Below are 27,301 nucleotides of genomic sequence, written 5' to 3' on the forward strand. Positions count from 1 at the left end.
TGTTTATTAACCATCTGAGAACACTGTGAAGCAATTCATGATGTCATCCTTTCAGGGAAAACTGCTCTTCTTTTTCATTGAGAGGTCAAGCTGGAAAATGATTTCTAAAGTTCTCCAAGAAAATTAGTATTTAGTTCAGTCTCAAAAATTCCGTCTCAAACCTTTCATTTATCCGACACTCCGGCCCTGTGAGAGCCCTCAAAATGAGGTCCTCTGCTTGCGGTGTCTCCCTTCTGCTCCTAAACCTATAATTACCAATTCTGTCTCTAATTACTACAGAGAATTACTGACTACTAAACAGCTGTGAGTAAGTGTCAGAGAGGGATGCTGAAGGGTAAAATAAAGCCAGAGGGAAGATTGAGGCAGCAGACAGGATCAGAGGGAAAACAGCTCTTACCCAGTGTCCATCAACGGAGGCCAGGAGCTCCTCTCCTACACAGATCTTCCCAGTGATCTGATTCACAGAGCAGGAGCCTCCGAGGAAAGGCTGCAGTGGAGAAAATCAAAGTATGTCACCTTTACATAAACAGCTGGTGTCTCAAAATTACAGCATAAGGGAAAAAAAAAAAAAACGTTAACTTGTTCAAAAATATACCTTCAGTTTGAACTCCAGCTCTGTGAAACATTTTGTTTTCTCACACTCAATGGTAACTTTCCCTCCCAGCTCGAGTGTCATAGTTCCATACAGGATACCTACAGGAGACGCAGTATTACAGCATCAGATCAACAGCACCTCACTTATCAGAATGTAAACATTCCTGTTGGAAGGAGCACAAATAAATCAAACCATTCCCTTTGTTACTGCACAGTCATTATTATAATTTATTATCCGGACAGTTGCAGTGACTGCACCGTGAGACAAGGTGAAGACAGTAATTTACAACATCCCAAAGTTCACCCGGAGAACAAACAGAAACTTGATCTGACTTAGATTACACCCATCATCCATCTCTAATTTTGGCCGTGTGCCACGTGAGAGTTCAGGTTCAGAGCAGAGCGAGGCGTCGTTTGATTGCCAGTAGCTCGGGCCATACTGGCTACAGCAGATGGCTGCAAAAGTTACTGCCCACACATGATCTGTCAGAGTAGACAGATTTCATTGTAAACATTGGAGATGAGTTTGTATGTGAACCTGTGGTGTTCACTGCTCTGCTCGTTAAAGGGTAGGAGTAGGCCACAAGGTCTTCCTTATACAGTGTAGACTGACTGCTTGTAATCCACGTGTAAAACTCGACTTTGTAGATGCGGCACCTCAAAGATCCAAAAAGAACCTCATGTTCACACACTCACAACATTTTATCTGACCACTGGATGATGTTGAGTTCCTCGAAAAACTTAAGATAATCCAATCTCGCCTGCCCTTTCTGTAAAATACAATGTACTTAACATCTATGGCAGTGTGTATGTAGTTTCTTAAAATTATAATGCATTAATCGACACTATTTAGCATATTGTAACCATGTAATTAGCTGGCAAATGAATCCAACAGTATTTAATGGGGCTGTGAAGGTGACTGTTTTGAAAGAACAAAATTTGATTGTTACCCACACAACAGCATTTCGCTAGTGTGTGTGGGGGGAAAAAAGTTGAAGGAAAAAGAAGTTCTAATTTGAACATTCGTAAACAGGTTATAATTAGATATGTCTGCCTTTTTATTTCATATTTCATTCAAAGTAAGTTTTTGACAATTGATGGACATCACCAGTTTGAATTTGTTCAAAAAGCACATATACCTGCCGTCAAGGTAAGTCTGCCTTTTTATTTCATTAGGTTTTAGGCCTTTTGTTTATTGTTATGTTTATACTGCAGTATCTTTTAAGAAATAAATGTGAATAGCTCAAACAGTAAATAAAGGGTCTGCAGGCAAAACCAGTAGAGAGACACTTCTGTAGAGTGTCTGGACAATGCAGGGCAAGACTTGTACACAACAGTTTTGTCCAAAGAGAAGAGGCAGTATTAAAAAGATAATGCCCATGTGAACATAGCAACAAAGACAGATTCAATTAGTACAGATGCTAATTAATATTCATTGTGGATCTATTACCTTTGCAGTGAGCGTAGGGCATTGTGATGACATACTCCTCATCTCTGCTCAGGAACAAAAGCCTGGCTTTGCCATCCAGAATAGCTGACAGAGAGTTACCTACAAGAGCAGGAGGACAGAGAAGCACATGATTGGATGTTTTTTGCAGATCCCTTTTTGTGAACGTCACGCTGACAGTCGAGCCTCTAAAGCAAGGGTATAAATTTATCTCAGCAGGCACAAACAAAGGGATTGAAAAGGGCATCAAACTTGTGACGACATTGCTGTTTCCCTGGATGTCTTCATATAATTGCTTTCATGCACATGTCTATACAGGTCTTTCAGCTAAAACAAGCAGATTACATATTGGAGTAGGCAGTGTACCGTAGAACTTGGACTTGGCCAGGATGCTTCCACTGATAGAAAAACCATCCTTTCTATTGCAGACATAAAAGGCAGAGATGGGCGGATGGTGAGACACCTGGGGGAGGGAAGAGAGAAAGAGAGAGAGGAGCAGAGTGAGAAAAAGAGGTGTCAGCTACCCTCTGGCACTTATTCATTTAACACTTGCTGCATTTCACAGGTGTGTTCTCTATGAGTTTCAAGAATCGTGCAAGATATTTCACACAACGGATAAATCATGCCCTGAACGCTTTTAAGCTGTGAATCTGGTTTAACCTGCTCAGCTATGTAGAAAGTGCAGCTGTCGGTCTGAGTATGGAGCCAGCAGCAGCGAAACGTCTCGCCCAGGATCGGGTTGTAAGGCTTTTTCAGACCCTGGAAAATGCAAACACGAACAGAATTGTTAGTATCAATTGAAGCATTTTCTGACAAACTTCTGTCAAATCAAATGTAAAGTCAGTGTGGTTGAGTCAGATCACAGTTTCTTGACACTTCAGCAGTAACCAGTGCTGAGAACCAATTACACTGCAGATGATCACGGGACCAAATGGGCCCTCACCACTGAAATTTATGAGATAAATCCCAGATAATACACATAATTATGTAACACATTAATTACATCTAATTACTCCAGTTCTGGAGTAAAGCTTTTGTTTCTACTCTTAATAATGAGAAGTTATAGAATAGTCTGTCATTCCATCTTCAGAGACTCTCCTAAAGGCAGTCAAAGCAAAAAGTGTTGGGTAACTCCAGATTAATCTCCAGGCATCATCTGCTGGCTCATATTGGCTGTTTTTTAGTAGCTCTGCTGCCACAGAGGAAATAAATTCCTAACCAGTGAGCGATTAGGAAAGTGTCTCCTGACATTTTCACTGCAGAAACAGAGCCTGAAGAGAGAAGCCAAGACCTAAATTGTCACTGAATGTCATGTTTGGAGGATGCTGAGAAAAAAAAAAAGACAACAAAAATAAAACACGCCAACAGTCCAAAAAAATCTTCCAGTGCTATGAAAACAGCCACTTGCAGGAGGTGGACAGGTCAGTGTGTGACCTAAATACAGGACTGAGGAAGGAACGCACGTTGAAGTTCAGCAAACATCAAACAGCTGAATAGTTGTTACTGATTCTGTTTGAGGAAGTAAAATCTCTTGTACTTGTTTAGACAGTAAAAACTGTATGAATTTCAGCAATCACTGAGTTCCAGGAAGTCAAGTAAGTACTGCATGTTAATTAATAGTGGTAATAAACGTAATTGAAAGAGATTACTACATTATTGTCCATAATTTGTGACTATTAATGTACTGTGTATTCACTGAAATGTACTTTAATACTACACTTAAATATCGTGCAGCTGCTTCATTATTTAATCCAAAATGTTTATGATCTTCATCCAAAAGAAGTGTTGCATTTTATAAATCAGGGTTGTTTTATAGTACAGACAATGGGATGATAGCAAGCCCTCTAGGAGTTAACGCATCTTACCTTGGGCTTCTTGTAGAAACCAGACAAGTACCATCTCAACACCTGCTTCATCCGACCGTATGCACTCTCCTCCAGTGCAGCTCTGTAGTGAAGGAGCAGACAAAGTCAGACAAAATTATGAGAAGAGGAAAGCATCTACAATAATGGAAAATACTAAAATGTGTACATTCTTATGGACACACTCAGTAAAGTAACAATAAGTTACTGACTGTGAGAGCAGATCAGCGTGGTAGTAGTAGTCAGACAGCTTGTCCAGGAAGGAGCGCGGCTCCAGGATGAAGGTCGGCAGCACCACCTTAGACAGGTCCATGCCCGGCCGCAGCTGCTTCAGCAGGCTCCAGATCAGACCCTTGTTCTCCTCTGATACAGTCTCCACTTGGGACGCCTCCCCAGCCTAAAGGAACGCATGCAGACAGAGGCAGGGGGACACAAGTGAGGATAGCAGAGTGGCCGAGCAATCGATCACTTCTTAAATACCAGAAATGATGTTTCAAATCAAAGCTGGGCCGGAGGATGTGACAGAGCCCTCGACATAACTAACTGCGAACTCAGTGCCTCACCTCAGCCATCTCCTCTGTGCTCTGCTCCACATATGTTGTGGCCTGTGGCCCGGGGGAGAGCTCGTCTGATTGGTCCATGTCGCTCTCTTCCGTCAGCCTTCCGCCGTTTTCATTGGCCGTGGTGTCCCAGTCGTCGTGAGCCTCGCGCTCCGATCTGTCTGAAAAGCCGTCATGCTCCATGTGGTGATTGCCCAGCAGCATTGTGTCATTCAGCCTAACAAAAACAGACATGAACACTGAGGTGAGAACTGTATCAAACCACCCAGAAAATCAACCATTTTATTGCTGCTGCCGATTCAGCTCAAAACAAACCTGTGCAGGAAAAGAGATTATAAATTACATATAAAGAATATACACAGGATTTAATCATTTTATGGGTGCTGATCTTCGACTTATGGCTGTTTGATAATTGATTTAAACTGTTATGTCGATCTTGTAATTTCTTCACCAAGGATAATTGAGTGTGGAAGCTTGAGCAAGTTTAATTTAGCATGAATATACATTAAAGGTGAACGTCACATGACATTACAAAGGTCTACCAAAGCTTTGACGACAGCCTCGCCGGTAATCTACAAACAGGAAAAGTGTACAGCTCTGAAAGAGCTTTAAATGTGTATTGGACTGATGGTTCTCTTGCATCCTCCTTCTCACAGTTATAATGAGTAAGCCTGCTGCCTAAGAGACTATACACTAAAATAAAACAACCTGGAGGGTCTGAATGTATTTAGTAAACTTGTCTGGTTGCCGGGACAACAAGACCACACCATCTCATTGTAATCCTCCCTGATTTCCCATCCCATAACCACCTAGTTTAGGTGTAACTGGCTACAAAGGGGGTACAAAAACAGGGTAAGGTATGAATATGTATGTACTTTATATACAAACATAATATATATACACATACTATAAATATTTGACTAATGAAACAATAACCAGCTGTTATCAAAATAATAGAATGAGCTGTTTAGAAAAGAAAACCCTCATGACCCAAAGCAGATTACGCCAGCTGTCATGGCTTGACGGCTGGCAGTGGAACAGGCACACTGGCATTGACTGATGGTTTTACTGCTGAGAGAAGCAGCAGCATGAGTGCAGAGGTATAAAGGAGAATTGTGTGTGTTCAGATTCAGTCAGGTGCATCAAATTAATCTGACTGACCTTAATTTCACTTGACGAACACCAAAAAAAAAGGCAGAGACCTCACAAGAAGTGAAAGATAAAAGGTGGCAGCAGTGATGGGCCGGGAGAGAATCACCAGTGTCTGTTGATGTGTTTGGGTCAAAGACTTCAGGCAGTCATTGGAAATGTTTTTCACAAAATATCCAATAAAAGGTATTTCCTTTTTTCTCAACCACAAGACTTTGGACAGTATTTTAAAAGGACGACATCTCCCACACAGGTCTTTTTACATTGATGCAAACTACTTAAATTAAAGCTGACATTCAGCATTCAGATTTTACTTTGTGCGGCAGCTGGATTCACGAGAATCCATCTGGTCAGGCTTCAAGTTATGCAAATAGAGCCAAACCAGAAACCCAGGGTGCTTCGGACCAATCAGCCTGCTGTGAGGAACTACTGGCAGTTACAGGTGTGGTTCAGGTGTTACTACATTGAGAAGTGACTGTTTGCTCAAAAACAACAACAGCGGCTGTAGACGCAAGCGGAGATGTTGCTATGGTATCAGCTTTATCAGCAAATGTTCCTTATAAAAACAGCAAGAATTGTCAACAGACATATGAACTAACTATCCTCTAACTGCAGCCTGTAGTTGAGTTTCCTCTTTGGAGCTCTCTTACATCATCATGTGGTTTGTTGTTCTGATTGGTTGAAGTTTGACAGTGATGGACAGATGGTTCATCCAATCACCTGCCAAGTACTTTCTGAAAGTGCCTGCTGTTATTCAAAAACAGTTTCCAAGGACGACTTCACCGATGGTTCTGTGTAGCAAACGTTGAATTTGCTGAAGCACAGTAGCTGGAGAACAAAAATGGGTTACTGTCCCAATACTCATAGTCTGCACTGTACAATACATGTACACACTTCTGTCAGAAACATGTGAGTGTGCACAAATGCATACTAACACGCAAAGTTAAGGAACAACGAATTATAACTGCATCCGATGCTGAATTCTCTGTTTCAGGATGTGGAATTTTACAGTCTAAAACAAATCAAACCCAGATCTCAGATGTCAGCACGAAACCAGAACACACGGGGGAAAAAAAAGAGAAACACAGTGAAGAAATTCATGCATCAGCTTGTAAATGATCAAAGAAAAGAGAAGTGAGAGTGAAAGAGGTAAGAAGAGATTTAGGGAGAGCTGTGAGGGGGGCAGTAGCTAAAGAGGAAGATCCTACAGCCATTTTACATGTAGGACAGTGGAGGTCTGCGCACGGTGACGGTGCACACGTCCAAACCCAGTCTGAGGGCAAAGAAAGACCCAGAAATTAAGCAGGTCTTAGCCACACTCGATGTCAGATATTTCACAAATCCTCCACACTCCCTAACAAATACTGAAAAACATTAGGACGGTGGACTACAATTGCAGTGTGTCATATGCTCTCATAACCACATTCACAGATGTGATTGTGGTCACAGAAAACAGAAAAACAGCTCATTCACCCAGACAAAAATAGAACAGAGTTAAATTTTCAAAATGCCCGAGGGCTTAAAAGACCTGAACAATCACATTCCAGCACACTCTGTGAATCACCGACCGACCCACAATGTTATTTATTAATCCAAACACACCCCAGAACAGGCTTTCCTTACCTCAAAGACATACAGCGTATAGACAAACTCTTCCTCAGGAATCAAAACACCACCCGTGATGGTACCAGCAAATTCAAAAACAGATGCAGCCCATCCTTATCTCTTCTCCTCTCCTGCGTGTGTGTAAATGTTTTTGATCTGCTGACAAAAAGGTGCAGTTTTGTTTCTCCGACTCCGGCACACCTGCTTCCTGAATGTGTGAATAATTCTGTCTGTGTGCCAGTGTGTGTGTGTGTGTGTGTAGGCTCGCAATGGCTGCGTTGCTACCGTCTCTTTCTGGGTGGTGTATGGCTCACATTGTGCTCTATCTTCCTGCTCCCCTGTCAGTCATGTGATTGTATGGGCTGCTGTGATTGGCTGGGAGAGGAGCAGGAGAGGAGGGATAGCTGGGATGCATGACCAGAGGGAGGGTTCAGCCATGGACAGGGAGGTGGGGGGTGGAGGGGGGGTGTGAAGTGGAAAGGGATGTCTCATGTAGAATGTAAACAGTACATAAACAGATAAGCATGACAGAGTCTGCAAATACATACATAGAAGAGCAGGCATAGGAGCAAATATTCCTTAATATCATGCAACCATGATTTCAAAAGCAAACAGGATCACATTTCTTATGATTACAGCTAGTAATAGAAACTACATAGACACCGTGGGCGAATCAAAAAATTTGTTGTGGCCGAGCTGAACTGATTCACAACAGAAAAATAACAAAGACATCACAAACAGCACGCTGCGTAAAGAAGTAAACATGGAGGAAACTGATGGCAGCATTTATGGTTTCTTTTATAAGCTGAATCGCAGTGGAAACCAGCAAATCTATGTCCAGATGAAAACGAGGAGGAGAAGGAGGAGGAGAAAAAGAGTGCAATTTTTTAACTATGGCTTTTTGTGGAGCTGTGTGGACGTGTGTGTGAATGTGGAGGCGGAGTCAGGAGTGGTGGGATGATGGTGATGAGAATAGCTTCACAGAAACAGATTTCAACCAACATTTCAGGAAGTCTCAGGCTACTGTAAATCTGTCTCCACAGGACTCACAGCAAGACACTTAGTTCAGGCGACCCATCTCCATGACTTTGTGGCTGAGAGTGACGCAGAAGTCTGTAAAATGACTGTTCACGCTGAGGACGCATTGCCAGAAATCTGACCTGAATCTGTTTTAGGTCTACATAAGAAAGTGGCTAAAATCTGAGTGGAAAAGATCAGATTCCACATGCTGTTTACATTATTATGACCTTATTTTACCTGCTGTCTGAACGTAACTATAAATTTGGTTCCACATTCAGTTCGATACAGACACAGTATTCCACTGTTCACAACCTTCTGGGTGTGAGCTGCGTTTCTTAAGCAGTTGCTGAGTAACATCTATTTACACTTCACTTCCCAGGACAGTACTTTCACTATTAAAGTGTCAGAATCTACATTTAAACACAAACTTATGGTAATAAATGGAGGGTATACATTAAATATAATACAATACAATACAGGGAGGCTGTAGCTCAGTCGGTAGAGTGGGTTGCACACTAATCAGAAGGTTGGTGGTCCAATCCCCAGCTCCTCCTGTCCACATGCCTAAGTGTCCTTGAGCAAGACACTGAACCCTAAAATTGTTCCCGGTGGTGTACCATCGGTGTGTTGTAAGTTGGTCTGGATAAAAGCGGCAGCTAAATGTAATGTACATATACATTTTGAACATCATTGTGCAACAGTACTTGTCAGCACAATATCAGGTCCTGCCAAATATTAAAAGGCTTTACAAACCCTGCATTTTCTTTGACATCATAAATCACTGTTTGCAAACCATCCTGCTATTATAACTATTCTGCCCAGAACGCAGTGAAATATAATTTTTTAAACAACCTCCGGAGGGTGCCTCTTTATTTACTGAACAAAGCAAAGATGAGTTCCAGAGGTTTACTGGATCCAAAGTCTTAGAAAGGTGATTGAATGAGAGTTACAAACTAGAACAACGTCAGGCTGTGGTCACATTGTTCCAGAACAGGAGAGTTATAGTGCTCCTCAGTTATAAACCTATTCTCAGCAGACCTTTGACATGAGCAGGATGAGCACAGGATATTAATGATAGCTGCATGCTATTCAGGGGATGTCCTACAATTGTGCACTCTAGTTCACTGTTTAACTGGTCATTTTCCTACTGCGTCATGTCAAAATATCTGCTGTGAAAAATGTCTTTTATACACCACTTTTCATTGAGAAAAAAAACGACACATGCACGCACATACACATGTATATACACACACAAGTAGACCAACACATATCATCAGTGACACGTGGCTTAGCTTCAATAATGAAACTAAAGGAAAAAGTATCAGAGTAATTTTAACATAAGCAGACTAAATATAGTCCTAAAAGAATCCTACAAAGCTGGAAGATCAGATGCAGTGATTTTCTTTTTGAGGTCTGTTGTGTGGAGTCTGGTGTATTTCAGTCTGTTTATTCTGCCCAGTTCAGATCAAAGAGTCGCAACAAGACAAAACTGTTTCAGAGCGTTGCCAAAAAAAGCTGCAGCAGTGTGAACTGGCCGGTCTGAAGCGGATGATGTCACCTGCGACTCAGCTCGTCATGTTGCCAGTGGGCAGTTTTAGAACGTAAGGCACATCACCTCTTTTAATAGCCAATCAGCACATAGCAAAGGCAGCTGGTCACATCTGTTACAAACTGTCAGCTGATCAAAATGGTGGCGTTTTGGATGAAAAAAAGGGAGACAATCACCTCATAAATCTTTTTAAGAAACAGCCATGTCTGCACGACACATTTCTTAAAATTGTTGCAAGTAACTCTCTGTCGATATCTTCATTTATGTTTCAAGATGCTACAAATTAGACCCAGAATACAATGGAAGCATATAATCTATACAGTAAAGTGATATGCTCCCTTCCAAATGCACACAAGCAGAATTTTACAGCACTGTACGACGCCAGTTCACACATGATGAATTGTTTAACGAAGAAATGAAAACTTTTACAGCATGGTGGACACTATATAGCAAACACAGGAAACCTTCTCTGCTGCTTTAAGGACTTATGTTTTGCATTTGGCAAAAATATCCAGGTGTCTTCTGCTGCTACTCTGAGCCGACCAACGGAAAGCTGACAGACTATATTTTAGACCTACCATCTGGGAATTTCGGACTGGTGCACGTGTTTGATAGAAATGCCAACAGTCCTGTGTGTGAACTGGGAAGTGCAACAACTTGGAACATGATTATAGGAAATCCAGATCGTCTCCTAACTAAGAGTAGTAAAGGTAAGGTGGAGATAAATTTGATCTCTGAGGTTTTTCTTGGATGCAGAGAGAATGTGTTACTCACTGTAGCAGTTCTGCATCAGTGAGTGCTGTAGACTGCAGCAGGTGGAGTATATGGGAGGACTCTGGAGACGTGCTGATATCTCCTTCTCTCCCAGCTTTGGCTGTCAGCTTGTAGAGACTGGAGCAGCTGAGAGCCAGCTCCAGGGCATCCATCCAGCACCGACCTACAGAACAAACACATTTCAGAGACAGGAGTGCTTTCCATAAAGTCTGATTGTAAAAAATAATTCATCAGACGTGCAAAAAGGTACACCTCCATCTGAAACTCTCGCACATAAGCCTCACCGTCAGACTCAGATGCAGCTCTGAAGATCAGGTAGTTGCTGGGTAGAGGCTGCGTGATGGAGCCGACGTTCTCTCCTTTGGGACCCTGAGCATATGGATCAAACAGTGACTCACACTTCATGTTGTGTATTCATGTTGTACCAACAGAAACAAATGTCTCTCGAGAGGGCCATTAGCATAATGCAGCAATAAACAGTATAATTGGCACTTCAAATTAAAACTATTCATGAAAAAACTAAAGCACTGGCAAAACTGAGCATTAAAATGCAGCACTAAACTCACTGAAATGAAATGTAATCACAGACACGGTTTTTTTTTTTCTTGTAGAGCATGTTTATAGCTCAATAGTTTCATGTGGCTCAATTGTTAGTTTTAATTCTGTTTGATGTTATGCAGCAATTTGGTCAACATACGATGTATATAAACATGCTATATAGATCAGTCTTAATGACCACAAACTTTTCCATTTTGTTTATAGCTCCACGTATGGTTATTAGTTTAAAATCCATACATTAATGTTAATGTGCGTTCCTATTAGCTGCAGTGTTGTTTCTTGATACTACCACTAGGAGTCACTCATGTCAGATGATTTCCAATTCTAGACAGGAAATTATGAGTGTGTGGATAAACAAGACCTGTCTAGCTTGCTTCAAAAATAAAAAATAAAATAAAAAAACTGAATCAGACCTAATTGATTGTAACATGTAAATATATACAATTTAAAATCATCATATTATTAAGTCTGCGTCTATAAGACCATGAGGGTCTTTTTGATCATATATTGTCAGTGAGCCCACAAACGTGACTGACCTTGACAGCCCAGATTGATTTGTCCAGTGGGTGGTACAGCTTGAAGCAGAAGCCGTCCTTCTTAGAGGGTCTCTCAATCAGCTTGCACGCACTGAGCAGAATGGTGCCCACCCAGTGATCCGTTTTGGGGGTCTTATAGATCAAAAGAACTCCAGGCTTTAGGGCACACCACAGCTTGGTCCAACTCTTTAAAGAGCCACGGATCTAAAGAAGGACAAGGGATGAGAGGAGGGGTAATTTTAATGCCACAAAATATAAGACACACAAGGAATATGATGTTAATTCACAACGGCGTCTTATAAAACAGTACAGGATTAAAATGTGAGGGGAAAAAAAAAAATGCTAATTTTGTGTTTCGAAACCAGGAAATAAACAGGAACATCTCCCAGACTGTAGAATTGTTCCAGTGTTGTGGATTATTTGTATTTTATAGAGTGTGTAAATGATAGCTGTTGTAGGTGTGACAGCAAAGATATCATTATTGTGGATCTCAATATAACATCTCTGTGAAACAGACAACATTCTCACACCTTCAGCCAGTTGGACATGATGACAACACTGGGGTCCTTGAGCGCACTGAACAGTTCTTTAGCTGCCCGTTTCTTCTCCTGCCTGTAATTCTGCTTTTGGACCTGTAACACACACAACTGAGTCATCATACTTAATAGTCAAGAGGATTGATCTGAAAAGTGCCAACACTAGGTGGGAGCAGAGTCAAACAAACTCATCTAAAACACAATTGAAAGGGTTCCCAAATGTGTTCATTCAACCCACTGAGCTCAGACTGATGACAGAAATAATGAAGAGCTGAATTCACTCACTTTATAATTGAGGAAATTTGCATCAAAAAGTCAATATTTGTAGCAGAGTTGTCTCAAGTGAGTAAGTGCCTTGTACCTTGAGAGACTCCTTTCGTGCCAGCTTCTCTGTAGGGGAGGGGCACTCCTTCTCAAGACCATTAAACATCCTGGACTCAGACTGGAGGTGGGAGTGAGGGTGAAGAGAAAAGAGAGATTTAAACTACAGACAGACACGGTTACATTTTCTGCAGGGATTTTAATTTACAGAAATGAATGATTTCAAAATATTGTAAAAGTTTCTTTTCATCCAAATCTAAAAAAATACAGAAACATTTGTGACTGTTGTACCGCCATAAGAGTTAAACAGCTCGATTCACTTGAATTATGGGCAGCACAACATGTCATTGTTTTCACACCTTTGTTTGAAACAAGTGGGTGGCATTTACAATCAGCAGGGAAAACACAAACCACTAACGTCCTCCGTTAGACAGCAATGGGCACAAAGTTTTCACTGATCAGTAGATAGAGATTAGAATCGTAGTGGTAAGTTATCCTGTTATTTTACTGTAATGTCTAAAAACCTGCAACTTCTTCTGTACGCACTAAATCAATAGTAAGTGAACCCACACAGACATTTAAAGACATCTATTTATGTCAAAAAAAGCATAGTACACAACTGCAATGCGGTATAAATGACAACATGCAGGAGTAAAGGCTGTGCTCGGTCTCCAATTGTCCCATACAGGCTTTCAGGATGGAAGAAAGGGCCAAAGGCCAGAGCTGCAGCTGCTCATGTGAATTATTCCACAGATAAATGGGCAATATCTGGAGACGAGGTGAGGCAAAGCGACATGAGGGGAGAAGACGAGACAAGATGATTACCCGGCTGCCGCTAGAAACATTCATTGACCATTCCTAACTAGTATTATTAAAGAATGGAGACAGATTGTTAGGACTAAAACAACAGAAACAGCACCAAGACAAAGTAGATCTATGTTTCCAAACAAATGGTGTGTGGTCCTAAAGATGCAGTTCCCACCACGGCGCTGACATACAAAATCCCACAGCTTTGATGTGAATTCACTTCACTGGTGCAGTCATGACTTAAAAATGTTATATATTTATGGTTGGTTGGTGCTGTTTAACAATAATGTAATCCATTTGGTTTCCATTTCACATTGTTTAGTGACCCATTTGTAAAATAAATACTTGACTTCCTCTAAAAAAATGAAGCCTCAATAATTGTAAGATTAGAACAATCAGAAGGAAAAAAAAAATCATCACAGAATGCAAAAGCAACGGTGTGCTCACCTATTGAGTCATTTAAAGTGAGCTGCTGAGGAGCTGCCCAATCCGGAACTGTGTTCTTACCTTGCTGCCTGGTGATTGGGCAGGACTAAGTTCATTACTCAGCATGGAGAGACCGTTCCTGTCTGTCTCACTGCCTGGTGGGAACCCACAACACACAGTCACATACAAATGAACTCAGTGAATAAACCTGCTGACAGACAATTAAAGCATGGCGGCCGCCAAAGCAGCTAATAAGCAGCAGCTCAGGTTTGTTGATTTGTATGGAAGTACATTACAGCACAGTACGCCATATTTTCACAGACACTGGCACACGTCACTGAAATATCACTCTTTGTTATGTTCACTTTCCGTTTGCCATCTTTGACCTCTCTGACTCTTTTTTACCTGGACTGAGGTTGTAGAGGTCGTTGTCTCCTCCATAAGACAGGTTCCGGGTGAGGGTGCGTGGGTCAATTTTGGGAGGGGAGGTGGCGCTGGGGCACAGAGAAAACCTCCGATGGAACAAATTCTCCTCCTTCATCCTGACAACCTGCTCGACCTCTGTCAGGGGGGAAAGCACAGGGAGAAGAAAGGAGGGACAGGAGGTGTAGAAAGAAAGGAGGAAAGAGAAGAAAGAAAAAATCTGATAAGAACAAAATGTTATATTAAAGATTAGTGCCTTCATGCGTTAGAATTTATTATTAGAATTTACAAAGAGTTCAAGTGATTCATCTTCGTCTTTGTAGCTCCTCTTCTTTTGAATTTAATCTGTCTTGTTGTCTCGCTGTCTGACTGACTGAGCTCTCAAACGCCATACTCGCTCCTTCTCTCTGTGTATATCTACGTCTGAGCCCCCACCCTTTCACTCCTCTCCGACAACAACAAAGACCTACTGTACGAGGACATGTCAGCCTTTCCACATAATGGCACTGTGCATGGCAGTGACAAGCAGTTCAGACTGCACATTGTCAGAGTATATGACAGACAGAGGCCCCAACAAGCTCCGTTAGTGTGTCCACAGAGATCCACTGTCCAAAGTGACTCCAACCACAACCACCACCACCACCACCACCACCACCACCACCTCCACCTCCACTGTCTGTTTTGCTTTACCGCCCTCAACAACAAAAAAACAAACAGTTTCTTCGGTCATTCCCCATACCCCATCTGTTAATTACGAGCACATTTCAGGACACAGAAGTGGACAGATGCAGCTGTTGCAGATGTGTACAAAACCGAGCTGTGGCTATGCAGCTTCATGTTGTTATTGTGCTGTTGTTAATTTACAGCAGTGAGTGGATGAGTCATATTTTTCGGCCACCATTCCCGCATAAAGGTGACAAAAACAAGCGCACACACAAAATCCTACAGGTGTAAACACACTGCATTGCAAGTCTGTTTTCTCCTCTACTGATCTCTGCAACTATTGATGAGTTGCAAACTATTCATTGCAATGTTAATAACAACTGCTGAGGGTCACGGACGTTTCCAGACAGATCATTAAGCTCGTTGAAATGGCCGTTGAGCTGATCAGAGCAAATCAGAGCTGATGGTAAACCACTGAGTTTAATGGAGCGTGGCTGTTACCACCTGGATCTGTCTGGACGGTCACACTGTGCTCCACTCAGATCAATATAATCCCATTCATTTTCTCTCAGTGGACAAACACATACAGCAGACGAGACCCTCTGACTCCCAGCCTACAGAGCAGTCTCGCCTACAAGTCCTCAATTACCACATCCAAGAACAGAGTGTTACATGAAATGCATTCATGGTCACAGATTGATTCATCTTTTACCTCTCCCACATTCTTCCACTGTGATCACATGGAGGCAAGTGCAGTAAGTCAAAGTGTACTTTCTGCTACTGGTGACAGAGTTCTCTAAAACCTGTGGGTAAATTGGCTCAAGCTTGAAATAGGAAACCATATGTAGCGCTGCAGGGATTTCGGCCGTCCACAAAGTGTCCCCTCCTTCTACAAGTGCATTCGTGTACATATTAAAAGTACAAAGGCACACTCACATCCGCGTACTCGTCACACCACTCCCTGCTTCTCTCCGTTGTCTACTCTGCCTCTGTGACTCATTCTCTCAACCTCCAGACTCCCTTATTTCAGATCTCTTCTTTTTTTCATCCTGCCCACTTGCTTTTTTTTTTTCCCTTTCAAAAGAGGCGGCAATGAACGAGCAATATGTGAGAGAGGAACGATACATTTAAAATAGGAGCCTTATTCGTCCTCGCGGGGCATATCTATAAATAGCATTCTATTGCTGCAGTGCATGCGTGCATGTGTTGTACAGTGCTGAACCCTGAGTGGGGTACAGGCTCCATGGAAGAGAGCTGGAAGATTTAGCATTACACAACGGTAAACACAATGCGCTGCCAAGTTGTGCGGGGACAGACATAGACTGAATTAATATCACTTACAGTGCAGGCTTTAAGTTGGGTGAAGATGTGGGCAGACGTGCAGACTGACAGGACAAACTAATCACAGCTGGCTCCACAGCTGCAGGGTCGGATTAGTTGGGAAAAAGACTGAGTCTGAACACATTACGCAGACCAGACTAAGTATGGGTGTGGCATCCTTGCATGCCTAATGTGTGTGTATTTTGTGTGGGGCTGTCAGTGGAGCATATTATGCAGGACATTCCAGTAGTGTTTGAGTGCTGCATGACGTAAGTGTAAAAAAAAAAGAAAAAAAGAAAGTGTGTGGATATGCATACGTGACGGTGTGTGTGTGCCTGCCTTGCTGCTGCAGACTGAAGGGAGGATTACACATGCACATGGTGTAGCGCCAAAGGAGAGATAAAATGCTCCTCCTACAACTAGCCAATCCCAGGACCAGTGGTGAAGCACTGCGCATTACTCACAAACACACACAAATACTCGAGTTACATTCTCACTACATCAGAGGTGTGAAGGAATATACGATGTGTGAGAGTAAAAAAATCAGGTGCAGTCACTTGTGTGTGTAAATTTTTACAACGTGCAGGTGAGCAGCCACAGAAATACTACACCAAACCAAAACATTGAGTGTTCCTTCAGTCTTTTCAGTTCAATTCACTTTTTGGCATTAATGTCTGGTTAACAATATTGCCAAAGCATCAAAGATGGTATATCATTACTACAATGTTTATGTATCTCCACATTTATAACGACACACATATACCATCATCACCATTATGGCACACATATATCCCTGTTACATTAATAACAATGACCCAAATAACAAGACTGTGCTTTCAACATTAAAAGGGTTTTATCACTCCCAAGAGATAACAGATTATAACAGTCACTGGGACGATCCAGTTAAAGTCAGATTATTATCGCTCAGAACTGGTTAAAATGCGTACGATGGAACCAAAAGTCTTTATAGTCGTTCTGAGCGGGCACACAAAATGGTGAAGTGAAAAAGAAGAGCTGGAGGGAGAAGAACAAAGCCCGGCCCCACACTCACCTCCACACAACTGGCCAATCCCAGCATTAAGAGGGTGTGAGTAGTGGACTGTCATTTAAGTTACAGATAGAGGCTGTAACAGACACTCACCACCCAACATTGGAAAGGTGTGTGCAGGTTGGCTCTTTTGAAACTTCCAATTTCATAATTTCAATCTATGACCAATATTGATTGCTGTATTACAATCCTGATATGCATTAAAATACTATAGCATATTTAAAACTATATTTACAACACACTGAGGTGTTTTCATGTACAAATATATAATACAAAGATTTGGCTACTTCCTCTCAAGTTAAAGAGTGATGTATTGAACTTCACAGGAGGACGAGAGGACCAAGTGTCTGTACCAGCAAACGTGCTACTCTGAGGGAAAACATAACTTCAAAAAAACAAGGAAAATTTAGATATATTCATATCTAAATATCAATATCTGTATTCACCGGGGACAAAGGTGAAAACGTGAGAGGAACCGATCCATCGAGAATTTAAAAAGGAATTCAAGCAACGTTTTTGACCGACATTCCACTAACACTCAAACATAACACAGTGTGCAAAGTTTACCAGGCTATGCTCACATCAACTTCATTCACCTCAACCGTGCTACACGGGTGCCGGGCTAATATTTACCCAGTGATATGAACATTTTGTGGAAAAGATAACAATAAGCTAACAGCAACAGGCCAGTCAATAATGCACATTCCTGTGTCATACATTAACCTTAAACTGTGAGAAGGACAGATTCAAGAAAACAAAAAACAAAAAAGTGTCTGACCCACAGTTACCTTGTGGAGGTGAAAGCACTTGTGACTCACTGTCACGTGGAGCCTGCTTGTTTTTAGTAATTATTACCTCAACTGGGAAGGCAGGAGGGAGTTGACATGTTCTAACCTGTATAGTGTTAATATGCTTGACTGATCATGCTAGCATAATTCTCAGGCTTTGTTAGAGACACACAAGTTTGGGCTGCAAATGTTGAGGCTGATTGTAACCTGGGTTACACTGAGAACAAAATGTAATAGTTTGTACAATGTTCTGAAGATTCAGGTTTAATAGAAAGGCATTTCCTAGTGAACAATTGCACTATATTCACAATATTCAATGTGAAATCATCTGAAGGTTGGGTGCAATATAAGGTGGAAAATTTCCTACGGAGTTTAGGTTTCCTGATTAAGCACTTTTCAGCACATCACACTCTGAAAATAAAATAAAGTGTGTACGTAAAATATGTTTTGATTAATGAGAAATATTCACAGGGTTTACACTCCAAGTCAAATGTCAAATTCCCTAACTTTCCCTGACTAAAAAAAAAAAATTGAATTTCCATGACCTCTAATGAAAAGAAAAACAGTCTGCCTTTGCGCTTATCAGACAAAATCCAGCCACATTATTTTATTCTCAGCAATTTGAAAGGTATACTAGTTATTTACAAGTTCACATACGTTTTCAGGGCAAAGCCAATTTTGTTTTAACTGCTTAAACAATAAACTGAGCAAAATATTTCTTAATAAAAGGGAACAAAATTAAAAACAATTCTCGGGCTGCCCCAGCTCCTCCACTGGGCAGTGATGGGGGCAGCATGCTTTTTACTGCTGGTGTGGCTGTGAAGGGCTTCTCTTCCATATATTAATACATCAATAGCAGTTTTATAAACTTTACATCTGGCTTTTTTATATTCTACACAACCAATTGTTGAAGTCATTGTTTCGTAGCTAAAACTCTTCCTGGCATGTTTGCCTCCGTTAGCATCTACAGGAAAAAGCATACCTTAAGTGATTGTTGATGAGCGAGAAGAGGATAAAACCATCAAGTTAACTACGATATAGAAAAAAATGCTTCATGGCAAATATTACATTTTGATAAATGGCTACTAATGTTCAAACAAGCTGCAAAGAAAATTCCATGATGTTCAATAACTTGGCTGAAAAAAAACGATCAAATCTCCATGTCTAACGTCGACTTTTTTATAATTCCATGATATTCCAAAGATTCCATGACCAGTGTGAACCTCGTACCCACTAGTAGATTCTCAGTTTAAAAGGGGGACAATATTGAGAGAAAGTACACAATGCTACCGCCACACAAAAATACACTTCTGACAAATATAGTAAGCAACAGCCAAGCACAAATGTGGCCCTGACTAAAAACCTCGACTGTATGTGTCTATATGTGAGCACTGCAGCCCGTCCTCAGCTTGTGTATGGGAGTGCGAGAGCCTTGCAGTACTGACAACCAGCATCCAGCCAGCTGTTCCTAATATGATGGCACAGATTAAGTCGAGACGCTCCCTCATCTTTCCATCACTCCATCCCATCTGAGCCCCCAACCATGTTAACCCCCCCATCTGCAGTAACGACAGGACTAATGGACGGCCGTTTGACCTACATATACACCAATAGCATATCGGCATGTACAGTATGTGCATCAACAATGAACACCGCAGCATACTGTAGCAAACAGGCAGAGTATTAAAAAAAAACACGGTGCAATGGGGGGGGGGGGGAAGTGGCGACGTGCACACATGAGCAAGATGTGCAGACCATTTGTTCTTCCTTTGCTGATGAGTAGTGCATCACAACCACTGTGTCTTCTACTGATGCTGCAGGACTGCTCAAGATATTGTTCAATCTCCTAAATTATTCCCTCAAAAGAATAAATTCTCATCCACTGCCATATCCTGTAAAAAAAAAAAAAAAAATCAAATTACTGCTTAGAAACACAATCCGAAAAGATGGAGCGGTAGATGATGATTATAATCTTTTCAAATGAACACATTATCATCGATTGAAGTGAGAAGGAAAGGTGCAAAAACACTCTCCTTGAATGTTGCAAAACCCATGTTAAAAATGTGCAGAATTAATGGCAAAATGTATTTAATCCCCGCCCTTACATACAAGTTGACCCTGATGTTTTTAGCTTCATGTACAGTATTGCTAAAAGAATTCAGAAATGAGATCATGACGCTGACCAAACCACCTTGTAACACATGCGTTCATTTGCCCAACTCTTAATATAAACTTTATAATACTGCCCCTTGTCAATTCGAGCAAATACATCCATCTGGCTTGACCAAACTTAAACATTATAATGATTACATGTTGAGTAATGGTCACAGCTCCACCAGATTTCCACATTGCAATTTCCACTGACATTTTGTGGCATTTAAAACATCTAAAAATCTCCAGCTAAACAAAAACAAATGGAAAATGAACAACTGTAACTATTGAGTCAGAACATAAATAAGGTAAAACTAGGTCTACTGTTAAGAAATGGAGACATATGGTCTAATTTTGTGACACTCTGTGGGAGGATGTGTGGTGTAGTTGTTCTATTCTCAGTCTTGAGGGGGTGCAGGCATAGTTTAAGGAACTCACATGAAGAAAATGCCTTCCAGCCAGACTTCCCATTTGATCTTACTTAAAATAGGAAAGCCCTTTACATCTGGAGGGACTGCGGTGGTCCATAACCTTGTAAAACCTTCTCTACACCTTTGCAACCACAGACTGTGGCCTGGCCCTGTTCTACCCAGTATATCCCTCCCTGATGCTGCAGTAATGTCAACAACCTAAACACCTAAAGTTGCTATTATAGGTGCATATATGACTTTTATTGAGAGTCCCGGAAAGTTTTCAGAGGTTATACAAGTTCTTGCCCATCTGTGACCTGAGCACAGGGGCAGGGGATGTGTTAGTCAAAGAGCCTCCCCTGTTTCTTGTGCTTCAGGTTAGACTGGCAGCAGTCCCAACCTCCCTCGGTACACACAGTCGAATTTTGAGAACAGAGGCTTCTGTTAGGGAGATGGCAAACAGCAAGGTGATTGCAGCCGGTAAATGAGACTAGGATTCCCTACAAGGGGGTGGGAAAAGAGCACAGAGTCTGTTTCAGGCAGAGGGAGCGAAGATGAACCGATATGTGTTTGAAAACTGAGCCTGTGATATGTCTACATCCAAACACCACCACAGATCCAAAACAAACTCTGTGTCTCATAGAGGACATCTTCCACTATCTCACTCCTGTAGTGAAGTGGCCTGCAGTGTTTGTGTGTCTCTGTGTGCTATCTCACCGCACAAAATGTCAAACTTTGCCATCCACACAGAGTAACATTTGAATAAAAACTGCAGCATGCAAAATATACATTGTTACGACAAAGTACACCAGAGATACCACCAACCGCACTGTGCATTTTAGGTTCATTTCTACATGCATCTACATCATTTTTGTATTGTACCACGGAGCTACTAATAGTGTCAGTGACGCACACATGGCACTACTTAAAAGTCAGAGACAGTCAGCCAGACAGCAACCACTCTCAAAGTGGCCTCTTCCTTCTGATTCATTATGATACATGCGACTGCTTTATTTTAAATTGTTCCGTAAACAACAAACTAAACAACAGCAGAAACACTATCGAGATTCAATTTCATTTGAAAGACTTCATACTGGCATTAAACATTGAATACATGATTTGTTCACTGTTGCTTTCAAAGAAAGAATCTGAATAAGAGAGCAGATCCCAAGACACACTGGAGCCACGTTTGACCTGGTGGACAGACCGAGCCAGCTGGCTGTGTATACGGTTGGAACCAGGCCAGGGGTTGCTGTGTGTGAGAACCAGTCTTAGCCTGAACCCAAAGCCAAGCCAGACTGAGCTGATGGAAGAGGGTCCTGCTGTGGTGCCAGGCACGGTCCCTTTGTGTACATTAAAATGACAGAACAGACAAGTGCACAGTCCCTCATACGTTCACATGCACAGATATACAAACAGGGACTCTACCTGACCATTTAAAGTATCACAGCACCTCAATAATGTACTGTGACGTTCTGCAGCCATGACTTTGACTTGTTCTGACACATTCTCCCTTGCCATCGCTGTCTTGGTGTTGTTTCTCACGGAACATCAAAGATACATGTACAGTGCTGCTTTAACACCATTAATGACCCTCTCAGTGTCAGTAGATTGAACCTGACAGAACTGGCAGTACCTGCTACATGAAATCGAGCACCTGCACACTGATTCCCAGCTTTAGTACATCATACACCACCATGTACCCAGACACGCACGTGTGCGTGCGCGCGCACACACACACACACACACACACACACACACACACACACACACACACACACACACACACACACACTTAACACAGACCTCTAGCAACTCAAACACACACAGCCATGAGCAAAGATGAAAGATTCACTGTGGATTTTCTTCTCAACAAACAGGTTTGGGCCATCAATTACAATAAGCACTCTGATATTCTGATAACTGTTAATGAATAAAATAATAATTTAGGGTTAATTGAAGTAGACCTGATCTTTATTAAATGAGAAATTGTCATGATACAAAACATGTCTCATTATTATAAGTGATACAAATATCATTATAGCATTCTTCAAGCAACAAAAGTATACTTTACAACTTCTTAAAAGACCACATCAGTGTTTTATATACAAATCTTACTTTTTCTATTCCCTTTTGAAACATCTACCATTTAGTTTTATAATTTCTGTAAACACCGAGTCAGCACTTATGTATTTTAGTGTAACACATTTACACTTTCACTCGTCACATACTGTCTGTTGGCCTGCCTCAGCTATTTTACATTCTCTTCATATCACTATTGAGATAAAACCAAAAGTAATTGGATTGTGCAGACGATGCTGGAAAAGAAGCCTTGAAAATAATAGCTCAAAGCAGGATGACTAACGAAGGAAAGTGCACAGTAACATCAAAGCTGATGATCTGAATGTCCTAACTCACAGGGGGAGGTACTGGACATTCTCTCGGTCTCATTTCATTTCTAACAAGGTGTCCTTCAACAAGGCTTTAAAGCCAGACTGTACTGGGTAAGAAGAAGTCAACAGCAATTCACTTGATGAGGTTTTTATAAAGCCAAACCCAGTTTTCATTGTGTACCTGTTTGAGAGCAGCAGGATGTTACAAAAAGAGAACAGGCATTGAAAAAAATTGACATGGTTAAATAACGATAAATGTAGAATACATGACTTGGTATCATGTGATTGTGGTCATATATCAAGAGAAGATTATTTATGAAAATACTCTACATTATAATATTATAATGCAATTGTGCGAATGCACCCTAGCGTCATATCTTCCCTTAACCGAAGCGAAATAGTAAAGCCAATGTATCCAATTTTTGTATCTCACTGAACCTTGAATTATATATTAGGGCTATGCAAATTAGTCTTTCTTTTGCTCTACTTCAGGTTGCTGCAATGATTTAAATGCCCTGTTACATTATGACACGGCCTTTTTATAGAGCTGAGGGGCCTCAGTGGCACAAAAGGTAATAATAAGCTGTGGAGATTGCACAGGAAGAGCAATATAGCCACAAAAAAAAAAAAAAAAAAGGAGCAGAAAATGAGCCTGTATCTGTGTGATTAAGCAAGTGCAGGTTACGTTCTGGGCCAAATGTTGTCCTCAGGGGAGGCTGTGTGCTGAGGTCAGGGGCTCCTCTGTCTGCCTGCTGGAGACACAGGAGGTGTGAGGGGCAGTGAGGAAGATGCCTGCCAACAGAGACGTGGATGCGGCCTGTCTTGAGTGGACAGCAGTCAAGGGGATGACAAAGTGTCGAATAAATGACTTGAATTAATGATGCTAAAGAAAAGAGAGACCCAGTGGGGGGTAGAGGGTAGGAGCCCATTACAGACTCCTCTGAAAATAAAATCTAAGTCAACCAATGACCAAACTATGGTTTAAATATGCTTTAAAATAACATACATTACTTGACATTACATGACTTATACAATCATCTCTCTGCCTCAAAACACAAACCTGCTGCTAATCGTCAGCTTTGGAGCTGGGTTCTGGCCAAAAGGCTAGACACAATTAAACTGAATTAAAATACTTTACTGCAAGCAAAAAGGAACTTTGCCAGCTAAAGTGTAGTCCAATTCCTGTAAGTATTATACTTCAGCAAAAAGCCTGGCCTGTTCTAAATCTTTCTCAATGAACAAACTGGAGAAAAGGCAACGGTATTATTGAGCTTCATCAAAGATAAATTTAAGACTGTTGCTTTGTGACAGATAATAAAATGATTCTTAATATTCTCAGGAAAATAAGCAAGCGACTGAAATTCCTGCTGGGCTTTGAAATGAGTCAGAGCCTGAGCTATCACACACCTACACAGGCGCTTTTAGCACGCTACTAATATCTATATTGTCAGTTCTTTCTCAGTTTATAGAAAATGTGGGCAGAAAATATACTGAAATAATAAATTAGTGCAAAAAGTACAATTTGTGCAAAAAAAAAAAATTAGACACCTTGTTCAGTCTGAACACAACTTTAAACCTACTGTGATGTCTTGTACAATTCTCTGTAACTTCTTCAGGCAAAATATCTTGATTACACTTTCACCTGACTAATACCATAAAGTTAACAGCCAATATTACAAAAATCCAGGTTTTATCATCCAGCAAAAAGTATAATGCTTATTATAACCCGACTTTCTGATGTCACAGCCTCTCAGGAAGTCAACACAGCATAAGAGCTGACAGTTTAAATTAACCCATACTTGTAAATACATTAGTTTGAATTATCCTCAGAAAACCGAGGTTATAGGGCTTTTTCCATAATATATCGATATCAATTATTAATATATATTATATATTTTTATTTTAAAATAAAAAAGAATGTCTGTCCACACCAACATCCCCGAAATCACATGACCAGGTACCATCTACTGACAAACATCCAGTATTAGCTTGGCCCTGAAAATGACATTAGAGTCTGTCTGTCAACTATAACTGCAAGAATTAAAACAATGCGCAGTGACAGACAGGAACCAACTATTGGCATTACAAATGGGAAAAAAGGGCTAAAGCCAAAAGTTAAATATTTTTGAATAGGGGAACAGATGAACGCTACATCGTGATGTGTTATCTTTGCTCTCATTGTGCCGTTTCATAAAGAACAGGCAGTTCTGATGACACAAATACACAGAATGTGTCTCAGATCACACACAAAGATGGATACAGCCATTCTTCAACACAATAAATAAATAAATATAAAATCCATCTGTGGCTCCTTCAGTGCTGATCTCATTAAATTACATCTTGCTTTGCTGATCAAGATGGCTGAGTACTCTATTTTCTGTCCTACAATACCCAATGCCCAGATGCCATTTAGCATTAATAGCACTCCTCTTAATTTATTCTGCCTGACATCGAATTCGGATCGACTTTTTCTTTACTCATTGCAAGGTCAGGCCTTGAATGTATGACTAATCTTTAATAAAGGCTAACATTGGGTAAAAACATGTAGGCCTATGCTAACTTAGAATAAGACCCATACATCTCATTGGCCCATCCTGGTCCTCTCCCTGCACTTCATCAACAATCAACAATGTTATATAATGCAACATCAAGTAATTTGTTTGTTAGAAAAGACTATCCATATTTATATCCATATCTTGTAAATACCAATCGACATTGACCACATTATGCGCCAAAACTCTTCCATTCTTCCCACAACTGCATGCAGAAAATATTGCTCAACTTCAGTGTCATGGCCAACAGGTTGCTGATTCGTCCGCCCTGCAGAGTGGCTATGCAAACCTTTATGTGAGCAGGGTTTCCACACACAGTGAAAAAAACTGAAGCTGGGAGCAATAGTCTGGTATCACCAAGCTAACATACATATGCTATTTGGTATTCCAGTGTTTCCCTAGCTTTGCATCTTTTATTCAACCAGGCACAGTTAAGTTTAAAGTTGAGTAGGTAAATACAGTGGATATAGAATACTACAGTTTTCTGCTTTGCTGTTTCCATTTGAGTGAACCAACTCAGACCACTGCACTAACTTGAAACTGTTGGTGTGGAGCGACCGAAACAAACAAAGCCAGGTTGATACACTGCTGATGGTATAGAGTGGACGTGTTGAGAAGAATTATAAGACATTCTCCATCTGTTTACTCCCAGTACATGTAGAGTACATGGACATGGAAACGTGTGCACAAGACTCAACCTTACTGAAGGAACGCAGAACAGATAAGATTACTATGTAACCAGTCAGTCAGCTGAAAGAAACATTAACCGTGAAGTATCCATAACTATTCTCCTAACATCGTATTGAACCACAGAGTCTAAATATGTGTGTCTTTTAAAGCAAACAAGAAGGAGGGAACAGGAGCCTGGCTGTGAGCTTTCAGGTCCAGGACAGGTAGAGACAGTCTGTCTGGTTAATGTGTAATTTGCTGTTAAATCTCATATGTCTTCATGCTGCAAACACATGCCAAGATAAACAGCGTGGGCATTGCTGAATCCAAACACTTGACTAAATTGAGCAGGCAAGTGTTGCCTTTTCTCACAACAACCACTGTACAGTCTGCTACCATCTTAGGGCTGAGCAGCATAACGAAGCGGAATCTTTATCTGACATGACCAAGAAACAATTTCTGGACATCAAAAGCAGAAAAATGTGTTACTATTATCAATTCCACAACACCAAATTAACTGTTTTACAAATAGAAGGCGAATTCAAGTAATTGTCTGTTGAAAATAAAAAATACATCATTTCCATTTGAACACTCGATGGCAGAAGTGCCAAACAGCTGAGCACCCCTAGTACAGTTTTCGCAACTAACAGGGATAAAGACACGGGTACCCTTATCCTTCCAGGAGAGACCAAAATACGCAGTGTATTACGGGAGGCCGAAAAAATAAACAGTAACTAGTTATTACACTCTCCTTGCCACTGTATGAAATATCAACATGTACTCCAGGCAAACTGCCTGTTTTACAACTTTGCGTATCCCTCTGAAGTATCATTCTATAAACGTAACTGTCTTTGTGCAAACCTCATACATTAACTCCCTTCAAACCCAAATGAATATGACACACCCTTAAAGCTGCTGATCTCCGTTCAGTCAAACTTTCTTTCCATCCAAAGCTGCACTGGGCACCAACTATGCAACTCTGACACACAGTTGCTCACATGAAAAGGTCAACGGAAAAAAAAAAAGCACAAACGTAAGCTTCACTGCACAAAATGACACGGTGATGAAATAGGTGCAGAAAGATAGCATGCTTTAAATATAATAAAAACCCGTCTAAACAGACAGTCTACTTTACACCTT

General features: G+C 41.0%; 1 protein-coding gene across 3 annotated transcripts in view; it reads right to left on the minus strand.

Moving 5' to 3' along the window:
* The window catches only part of osbpl5 (oxysterol binding protein-like 5), a 44,179-nt gene that overhangs the window by 4,301 nt on the left and 12,577 nt on the right, over positions 1-27,301 (minus strand). Inside the window, exons 1-16 of one of the 3 annotated variants that reach the window (XM_069162149.1) lie at positions 14,457-14,561; positions 14,150-14,305; positions 13,826-13,899; positions 12,552-12,632; positions 12,185-12,286; positions 11,655-11,858; positions 10,845-10,929; positions 10,561-10,723; positions 4,467-4,680; positions 4,116-4,300; positions 3,907-3,988; positions 2,702-2,800; positions 2,408-2,504; positions 2,045-2,143; positions 596-693; positions 398-487 (exon numbers count right to left, since the gene is read on the minus strand). In XM_069162149.1, coding sequence (XP_069018250.1) covers positions 398-487; positions 596-693; positions 2,045-2,143; positions 2,408-2,504; positions 2,702-2,800; positions 3,907-3,988; positions 4,116-4,300; positions 4,467-4,680; positions 10,561-10,723; positions 10,845-10,929; positions 11,655-11,858; positions 12,185-12,286; positions 12,552-12,632; positions 13,826-13,899; positions 14,150-14,285 — 1,809 coding nt within the window. In that variant the 5' untranslated portion in view covers positions 14,286-14,305; positions 14,457-14,561. Of the gene's footprint in view, positions 1-397; positions 488-595; positions 694-2,044; positions 2,144-2,407; positions 2,505-2,701; positions 2,801-3,906; positions 3,989-4,115; positions 4,301-4,466; positions 4,681-10,560; positions 10,724-10,844; positions 10,930-11,654; positions 11,859-12,184; positions 12,287-12,551; positions 12,633-13,825; positions 13,900-14,149; positions 14,306-14,456; positions 14,562-27,301 lie in introns of those variants that run through there. The other 2 variants (XM_069162148.1, XM_069162150.1) reach the window with 2 other exon arrangements.

The sequence above is a fragment of the Embiotoca jacksoni genome, unplaced genomic scaffold (genome assembly GCF_022577435.1).
Source record: "Embiotoca jacksoni isolate LCO1_2020_lvr unplaced genomic scaffold, fEmbJac1.0.p SCAF_3, whole genome shotgun sequence".
In the NCBI taxonomy this organism is placed as follows: Eukaryota; Metazoa; Chordata; class Actinopteri; family Embiotocidae; genus Embiotoca; species Embiotoca jacksoni.